Here is a 10,668-nt window from a genome sequence, read left to right on the forward strand (position 1 = left end):
TTATATTTGGGTTTAACGATGTTGGGTTTATAATATTAGCCAAATGGGTTTAATATTATTTCCTTGGGTTCATAATCCCTTGGGGTTTTAGTATTGATCCCTTAGTTTTATTATTCCTTTAGGTTTATAATATCAATCCCTTAGGTTTATTATTCCCTTAGGTTTATAATATTAGTCCCTTGGGTTTAATATTATTCCCTTGGGTTCACAATCCCTTGGGGTTTTAGTGCTAATCCATTGGGTTTATTATTCATTTGGGTTTACAATATCAATCCCTTGGGTTTATTATTCCCTTAGGTTTATATTATCAACAAGGGATTGTGACAATTTTAGTGTTTGTAGTGTTTATATGTGGGTTTAACAATGTTGGGTTTATAATATTAGTCGAATGGGTTTAATATTATTTCCTTGGGTTCATAATCCCTTGGGGTTTTAGTATTGATCCCTTAGTTTTATTATTCCTGTAGGTTTATAATATCAATCCCTTGGGTTTCTTATTCCCTTAGGTTTATAATATTAGTCCCTTGGGTTTAATATTATTACCTTGGGTTCACAATCCCTTGGGGTTTTAGTATTAAACCCTTGGGTTTATTATTCATTTGGGTTTATAATATCAATCCCTTGGGTTTATATTATCAATCATGGTCAACCATGGTTGAATGTCGCATTGTGACAACGATTGTCTCACCATCAAAATAAATCATGTTTAATTTAGTGTTTGTAGTATTTATATTTGGGTATACCAATGTTGGGTTTATAATATTAGTCCAATGGTTGAATGTCGCATTTTGACAAAGATTGTCTCACCATGAAAATAAACCATGTTTATTTTAGTGTTTGTAATATTTATATTTGGGTTTACCATATTAGTCCAATGGCTGGATGTCCCATTTTGACAAATATTGTCTCACCATGAAAATAAATCATGTTTATTTTGGTCTTTGTAATATTTACATTTGGGTTTACGAATGTTGGGTCTATAATATTAGTCCCTTGGATTTAATAGTATTCCCTTGGGTCCATAATCCTTCGGGTTTTAGTATTAATCCCTTGGGTTTATTATTCATTTGGGTTTATAATATCAATCCCTTGGGTTTCTTATTCCCTTAGGTTTATAATATCAATCATGGTAAACCATTGACAATCATAGCCAAACATGGTTAACCATGGGTTTATAATATTAATCATGGTCATCTTTATTAATCTCTTGTATTTGTAATATCAATCCCTTGCGCTTCTTGATCGCTAGGTTTTTAATATTTATCCGTTGGGTTCACTAATTCCTTGGGTTTATAATATTAAACCATTCGGTTTATTAGTTCCTTGGGTTTATAATATTAGTCCCATGGGTTTAATATTATTCCCTTCAGTTCATAATGCCTTGGGGTTTTAGTATTAATCCCTTCGTTTTATTATTGCATTTTGGGTTTATAATATCAAACCCTTGGGTTTGTTGTTCCCTTAGGTTTATAATATCAGTCATGGTAAACCATTGTCAATCATAGCCAAACATGGTCAACCATGGTTTTATTATTAACTTGGGTTTATAATATCAATCATGGTCATCTTTATTAATCTTTTGTATTTGTAATATCAATCCCTTGCGCTTGATCCCTTAGGTTTTTAATATTTATCTGTTGGGTTCACTAATTCCCTGGGTTTTTAATATTAGTCCCTTATGTTTAATATTATTCCCTTTGGTTCATAATCCTTTGCGTTTTTAGTATTAATCCCTTGGGTAATGATAAACAAAAGGGAGTAATATTATAAACCCAATGTATACAAACCCTAAGATAAATATTAAAAATACTAAAATAAACATGATTGAATTAATAAAACCCCAATAATAATAATAATAATAATAATTAATATTAGTAATTATGAATTATTAATATTTAATATTACTAATATTATTATGAGTTTATATTATTGTAATAATATTAATATAATAATCATAAATATATAAGAATATCATTGTTATTGTTTATATATTTATTAATTATCATAAATGGTTGGTCTTTAAAAAATTACACATAATAATTCACTTATCACAATTCTAATTATTATTGGATCATGATTATTATTATGAGCTATTAGAATAATAATAATAATAATTCAATATAATTGTGATTATTATTATTATTTTATATTATTGTTATAATAATATAATAATAATCATACTATATAATAATAATAATAAAATAATGTAATAGTAATTATTATTATTATTATTATAGCTATTATATTATAATGTTAATTATATTATAATCTTATTAATAATTATATTTGTATATTATGATAATAATAATATATTATTATTATTATTATGATGCAATATAATTGTTATTATTATTTTTATAATTTTATATTATTATTATTATTATATTATTTTATTTCTTGAATAATATAATGATAATCTAATTATTTAATATTAATAATATTATTATGAGTTTATATATATATATATATGCTTGATATATGTCTATCAGCGTATATCAACCATATTTACCTATGGGTGTGCTAGTTAATATGTAGTTATTGATATTACATGATGTGTAATTCATTTTATTTTTAATTGACATGTAATATTTAAAACAAAAATATATTAATAACTAAAAAATAATACTAATAATAATAAATTGTATATCATCCATATATAAAACATATAAATTTTATACAGGAAAAAATTTAAATTAAAAATTTTCGAAATACTAATAATGAAAGTTATATATAGAGAACATGAATGAGAAAATATTTTATGGATATATGTTTTCTAGTTCTAAATCAATATTTTAAAGTGGAGAATGTGAATCATAAATAAAATATTTCAATGTCAATTAGGTATATATTATATAAAACAAACTAAAATAAAACAAAAATTATAATTAAAACATTTTATTAGTTAAAGCACATCTCAAGTATTTTCTCCACACTCTAGGGGTCTGCAGAAAGTGATCCATTAGAATGGGTGGACAATATTTCCATAAATGTAACGATCACCAATCTCCAGAATCCTGGAACCAGATTATATATATATATATATATATATATACTTACTAAAAGCTTAGAGTAATCAAATCTTTAAAAGTGTAAATCTTTATTCCAGTTACATTAAAAAAAAATTAATCTCTTAAAACTTAATATATCTTAAATTTAAATAAATTTATAATAATTTTATTTTTTCCTAATTTATAATAAAAATACTTTTTTTTTTGCAATATAAAATTTCTTAAGCTTCTATTCAATAAAACTATATCTTTCATATGTATAGTAACTGTAAAAGACTGTTCCAATCCTTTGTATCAGGTTATACAAAACATCGTTCTTAAATATTTAACTGATATTATTGTTGATAATTTGACTTATATTATTAATAAATTACTTTGACATTTTTATTTTTTAAAAACAGTATTGGTTTTGAAGAAGACATGGACCCGTCATTAAGAAATACGACTTCTGACATGACATCCCGACGAATTCACGTAAAGCCCCATGGAATTCTTGCGCGCCCTTTTGTTCAAAGATTTTGGTAAAAATATCTTATCACACCATTGTTGGGTGCTTTCAATAACTTGAAACACAATGTAGGAAGAACAATAAACCAAATCACAATTTATATATGGAAACAAATTATTTTCACGATTTAATAAATTCGTGTTCATTCACCACAAAGCAACTCAGTAGAATTAAATTGCTGACATAACTCCCAATACGTCATGTTTTACCGTGTGTTTAATTTTTGAGTTTGAAAAGTATGAACTATCCTCGCAGTTAAGGCCACTTTTACAAGTCGTTTGGTTAGTAAGAAAACGCCAATTACAGGGATCAGGGTTTAAATTTGACGGGTACCCTTATTCATCACGTAATATTTTTTTATCACTCTTTCATTTTTTTCACTGTTTTTCGTATGACTTTTAATATTTATTTTTACTAACTTTATTTAACTTTTGCAAATTAGATTCATATTGCAAAACTTGAAATAATGCAATTGAATTTTGTAAAAATTAAGGTAAAAACCCTGCCATTGCCAAAAATGCAATTGAATTTTGTAAAAATTAGGGAAAAAAAACCCGCCATTGCCAAAATTAAGTTTCCATGATTTTTTTTTAATAGAAAAAATTCACTTATTTTGATTTTCAATAAAAAAAAACGAAGTTACACTAGCCAAAATCTTTCTCTCTCATGGTTACCACCAGAAACATAAAAAGACATTACAATAAGATACAGTAAAAACATCCCAGTGCCAAATATCAAGGCGAGAGCCACCCAACTCAGAGCAAGAAAACTACCCAAAAACAGAAAACTTGTGAAGTAAAAACACAGACTGTGAGGATATATATAAAAACATAGAAAACAATTACCGACAAAAAAACACAAACAACTGTGTCTGACAAAAAATAACCAACAAAGCAAAAAAACTATTGGTGCATACTAATACCATTGTGATCCCAGCCAGTGCCTACTTGATACTATTGTAATCCCACCCAGTGCCTACTAGATACTATTGTGGTCCGACAATCGGATCTCATGTTAAGAAATGTATTGAATACTTATTATGCATTTGGATCTCATACTTCAGCGTGGTTGTGATTATCTGCACTAAGCTACCATTGGATTGGTCTGCATATGTAGGCATTGGATTGGTTTTCATATGTGTATATTATTAACTAAAAACATTGTTATAATCACATATATTAGTACATAACACATGTTGTTGAGTGAGCAGTGTATAATACATGTTAGCCCACCCACTGCTCACTGGATACTGTTGTAATAGCCTCTACTGGTACTGAGACCTACTCGTGACCATCGATAAATCAATTCCATAAAACTATCTAAAATAGGTTGTTTACTTTAAAATCCCAGTATTTTTTGGTTCAAACAGAAAAACATGGACTATTGATAATGTAAGAGTAAGTACATATATTACCTTTATATTACCAAAATTCCCCTGTAGTAGAGCTCGACTACATTAAACGACCAGTCCACAGGAAACCTGGGCAGAAACTTTTGGTGCTAATGAGAAAGTAGAAGAAAAAAATGACATTGTTGTGTGAGCACTTCAAAAAGCCATAACAAAAATGTGAAAATGTAATCATCTAAGGGCTATGTAGAAAGAGCCTTGCAAACAGTGATGTAATAGACATCCATCAATCGATGCAGACCGAAATAATGAAACAGAGGACCCATACAGGTCGAATCCATAGAACAATCTATATTATCACATATCAAATTATGCATATGAAATGCAATATGTGCAATACTTTGGAAATTCTCAGAGTGTATGTTTTGGGTATTGTCCTATGCACTTGAAATTCTTACAGGAAATGATTTGGGTATCGATTCACTCATTTCTCCTACAAAAAATCTTCATTGATGACTCTGGTCTCATCCTCCGCATTGCCATCATTCACATCATCACTTATTATTGAAAATCCCTTGTTCTGTTCCTCATCTTTGTCTTTGCCACTGGATCCAAGCTTCCTGAAATATCTCCCCTTTTTCATGCCTCCTGAGGCCCTCTGCAATCTCGGCCTGAAGAAATATCCATAGTACACAAACAAAAGACCCACAAAAAGCACTGAAACTAGCAGAGGTGTTAGAGCTCTCTTCCTCCGAAGCAATTCATTGCGAGACCTCATCTTCAATCTATCTGGATAAGCACAGATCTGTATGTGGATTGATGAAAGGAACCCAGATCTATGGCACGAAATCCCGTTATTCTAAGGGCCTTGTAAACCTGTAAAACCTTGAATAAAACATTGTTTTTTTGGTACAATGGTAAACAGATGTCGAGGAAAACTCATTGGGACATCAAACCCAAGGAAGAACGGATAAAGATACTTTAGCGTGAGAGTGAATACTCTATGAAGCAGTGACTGTGTAGACGAATATTGAGAGCGTACAAAGTCAATAACTCATCAACCAACCATTCACATCGACCGCGCTGCACATGAAAGCATTTGAATCAAATTTATTTAAAAATATACCGCACTGAAAAATCACCGACTCGACAATATCCCAGGGCTAGCCTGGTACAAATAAATATATAAAATATATATAAAAACTTGAAACTTCTGATTTTTTTATACGACCGTCATTTTGACATTTTTCGAAATTATCTGCAAGTTCACTGTGACGTGTTTATTTTAAAACGAATTGTATTTTAGCGCTAAAATACGGAAAAACAGGTAAAAGAGTGTCAATTTTAAAGCCTGGAGAGAAGGCCTACGGACTGGTACAATCGTCGAGGAGCTGTCAGTTCATCCCAAAAGTTCAAAATATACGCCTAGATTTCCAAAAACAGCTACTTTTATTAGCGAGCTCCGATCTGGTGCTTTGGACTCGTTAGAAATATGCATATGAGATTGGGCTCCCAGACCTTCTGATCCCAGAATGGAAGTCATACATTACCGATTTGAAACTATCTGGGATTATTCTCTCACCCAAAGAAGACCGTCTAATCTAGTTTGGAGGATTACAGTAGGGAAAAGTCACAGTGAAAGAGGCATATAGGTTAATTTCCCTGCCCTCTAGACATAATCTGTTACACCCTTGGCTTGCTCGGTCTTGGAAAAGGAATTTGCCATTGAAACTAAATTGTTTTTCTTGGCTGGTGGTTCATAATCGGATTTTGACATGGGAAATCCTATGTAATGGAGGCTACGAGGGTTTGGGCAGATGTTGCTTCTGCCAATCTCATGGTGAGGATGTCAATCATCTCTTTATTCACTGTTTTTTTTGCAACTTCGATTTGGACACGGGTAGGTACTTTACTTGATCGACTCCTTTACAGATTGGGATTGTTCAGACATTGTTTCATGTCTTGGCAGTTGGACTGTGAATAACAAACACCTCCGGACGCTAGTCTTCTTTTCATTATCTGTGGTATTTGGCGTCTTAGGAATGCACTTATTTTTGAGCAAGTGAAGCCTGACATTTGGTGGACCAGCTGCAAAATCATAACTTACCATCAGGTGTTTTCAGCCTCATCATCTCCCGTCCCCAAGTGTCCTCCTCATCCACCCAACATATGGGCTAGGAAACGAAGTTTCCTATTGGTTTTTTATGGGGCTTCTTCTTTCGATCTCCGTGGATGTGGTATGGCCATTCACTTAGGGCCCACACGCACTTATTGTTTCCATTGGAACTGTGGCACTGGCTTCAATACTCGTGCTGAGCTACTTGCACTCTAGTGTGTTCTTTATTGTGTTATCGGGCTATTTGCACTATTTTTGGAGACTCTAAAATTGTCATTGAATGGACAAATGAGAGGGGCTCCTTGAATTCTCCATCCCTCCCACTTGGAAACTCAAAACTAAGTCCTTGACCAACGAGTTTAACTACATATCTATTTCTCATATCTGTCGGAGTAAAAACGGAAAAGCAGATCCACTGTCAAAAGATGGATGTAACTCGGAACCTGATTGGATCTTCTTCAAGTCATTTGAACATAACATTTTGTAGGGAATGGGTCATTTTGAGATCTAAATACTTTCTCTGAATATTTGGGCTGTTTGCTCTCTGCGCTATTTTTTTGTTATAGTCTTCTATCTTCAATGTAATTTATGTTTAAAGTCTTTTTTTAACAAAAGCCCTATTCTCCAAAGAGGAAGGTCACATGAAAATTGTCATTCTATTGTGAAATAATCTGTCTCTAAACTGTCATTCTGATATGGAATAGTTGGTTTTTAGGATCTATCTGATGATGTATGAGAATTTTTCTTCTCACTAAATTATGTAATTTCTTTGCTACGTTAATAGAAAGCCGTTTTTTCTGTTTGAAAAAAAAAACGCCAATTTCATTGAGAAAGTGTTTTTTCCTTTCACAATCATGGTGGTCCATTCTCACAATCATGGTGGTCCATTCTTGCCGTGCAAGCCCTTGACTGCACTCGGCTTCGAAAGAACTTCAACGACACGCAATGCATGAATTGAAGTCAATTAATAGAGAAAACCAGGGACCTTAAAATGCGTGGATAACCTTTAATTTTGCATTATAAATCTGTGGAATTTTCAAACCAGGAAGAAATATCTCATTCACATTCATATGTCGTTAGGGATACGCAACAGTTGAACCCAGTTAACACATCAAATCACAGCCTAGCTAATTCCACCCTCACATTTCAGCTCTACCGTTATAGATTTCAAGAACTTTCAACGCGGAGAAATGTCTTGGATTCCACCCATTCACTTTTATCGATTTCCAATTCAAAGTCAATGGATTAATGCAAGCCGTAGCGGGATAAAATACGGTATTAATATCAAATATGGAATCATGGATGGCCCATTTCATGATATATTTTTTAATAGTTTCTACGTTAAATTTAATTCTAATGTATTAAAATCGTAAATCTGAATGGTTAAATCTTCCTAATCTAAACATTGCAGTCGTTTAAAATATAATACATTCATTTATGGTATTTTAATGTAGATTTTTAAATATAATACATTAATTTATAGTATTCTTAACTATTCTGATTGTTACTGTTTTGCTGTTGACCAACTCTAATGCAGAACAGAAGTTTAAAGATTAACCGAAAGATTCGCAATGACTCCGTTGTGCAGCTATAAATATGTAATGCTTTGTTCATAATTACGGATGGAGATAATGGTTAAAAAGCGCTGTGCCCACAATTTCTGGTTACCTTCCTCAGAGGGTTTCCTGTTGTTGTGTTCGTACCTTCGTAATACTGAAGTTCAGTGGCGGGAAAGAAATTTTAAGAAAAAATCAACCTAAACCAATTTTTGGGGTTCGATTTTTTTCTAATGTTAACAAGTTGATTGCATTGATTGCAATCATATCATTGGTGATCCTGGTTTCGTGTTTGGATTTATTGGTCCGGGCATAGACTTGACTATCTGCCAGATCCTCCTTCACATTAACATTGCTCTTCGTTGCAGGAAAGGATTGTCAAATCTGAAAGATGTTATAAGGAGGATTGAGCCGATTATGAAGGAGATCTAGCACTACCGCCTGGATTTGAATACGAAAAAATTCCCCAATAAGCTGGGACCTTCAGCTCTTAATGTATGGCTCAAGAAGTTGGATAAGCTTCTCCGCGAAGCATCAAAAATGTCACATCAATACCGAGGTATGATGTGATTTCTCGTTATAAAACGATTTGAAGGATTACTCGTGAGTCGTTTGATTTCAGGTATTACACGACATCTCCAATTGGTTCCTCTGATTAGCTTGGCCCAAACTCAGGATCTCCGACAGAGATTTGCAGGAATCGAAGAGCAGTGTAATTCTTCGACTTTGGTCCCTGCTTCTTTAACCACAACCCAACCTGACGCTTCAAAGGGTTTCTTCATCAATGAGCCTCTCATAGTGGGGCAACACAATGCTTTTGCGACACTAGAGAAGTTAGTGATCGATGCAGAGGCCTACTCTGCGTTTTCGCGGATTGGCGTGCTCGGCAAAGGTGGTTCCGGCAAAACTCTCCTCCTCAAGACAGTCTTCATAACTCAACCTTAGGCAATCCTAGATAGCTTGATGATCTTTGTTGTTGGGGTTTGACAGCCTCTGGACTGCAACAATAATGCCTGCCATTGCCCTACCCACTGCTTTGATTGCCAGGGGAAGCCCTCCACATTTTGCACACACAACCTTCGCTCTTCCTTCCTCGATGTTTGTTGTCAGATTTCCGTTGTGGTATGGAACAGCATGATAAGTAAATAACTGCCAACTATCATGCTCCATCAAATCTGCCATTGTTATCAATGTGGACGAATCTGCAGTAACTCTCATCTCTCGTAGTGCTCTGTCATTCCTTGAACTCACAACAACTTTGGAATTGGAGTGCTCTGTTAGCCGGAGTAGACCCAATTCCTCTAGCAATTTGGAGCCCTCCTCCCACACATCATCCAGGAACAAGACAAACCTTTTGCCTTGCATACTCTCATATAACCATATTTTCAAAGCCTCTTGATTCATATTTTTTTTCATCTGGAGCTGCTATTTGTGAAAAGAGTTGATTCCTTAGATTTGTAAAAGATGGAGACTGAGTAACAGTGAGCCAAAGCAATAATCCATCGCAAAAGAAATCCCTCACCTTCTTGTTATTACAATGTCAATCTGCAATTATGCTTTCTTTTCTTAGCTGCTGCCTTTCCAGAAGACCAAAACATTTATGCAGAGGGCCTGACTTGGTTGTAGATGGGAGAAGGGTTTCTGCGAGATGAAGCTGATCACGATCCATTGGAGATCGGGAAAATATATGTCAACATTTTAGCCGATAGTTGGTTGATTGAACCCACTGTGAGGGGCATTGATGGGAGCGTATTGTATTTCAGGATGCACGACATTATGCGTGGGTTGGCAATACAAATTGTTGAACAAGAAGAAAGCTTATACTGTGGCGTAGGAAAGCGTTTGGCAAGGCTGGACGAAAATGAATGTCGAGGACGCACTCGCATTTTGTTGAATCGTAACCAGTTAATACCATATTGATGTTGACAAACATGTTATCATGCTTTGTCATTGGTTGTTTATATGTTATTTACTTTTCACATTTTATATACTGCGTGCATGAAAAGAAAACAATAATTTAATAAATTTTAAAACATCTCAGAAAGATTAATTTTCATAGTATGGATTTTAAATTTTAGTATATTCTTATTAGATATATTATGTTAAAATGAACTGACCGGTGGAATATTCAC

General features: G+C 33.2%; 1 protein-coding gene across 1 annotated transcript; it reads right to left on the bottom strand.

The window, feature by feature from the left end:
• Positions 1-9,487: 9,487 nt before the first annotated feature.
• On the bottom strand, positions 9,488-9,901 carry LOC149264721 (disease resistance protein At4g27190-like). The gene has a single exon (XM_089400548.1). The coding sequence runs from the start codon at positions 9,899-9,901 to the stop codon at positions 9,488-9,490; it is 414 nt and encodes a 137-aa protein (XP_089256674.1).
• Positions 9,902-10,668: the final 767 nt, after the last annotated feature.

The sequence above is a fragment of the Pinus tabuliformis genome, chromosome 6 (genome assembly GCF_031772625.1).
Source record: "Pinus tabuliformis cultivar Carrire ecotype Pingquan chromosome 6, CPIR1, whole genome shotgun sequence".
Classification (NCBI taxonomy): domain Eukaryota; kingdom Viridiplantae; phylum Streptophyta; class Pinopsida; order Pinales; family Pinaceae; genus Pinus; species Pinus tabuliformis.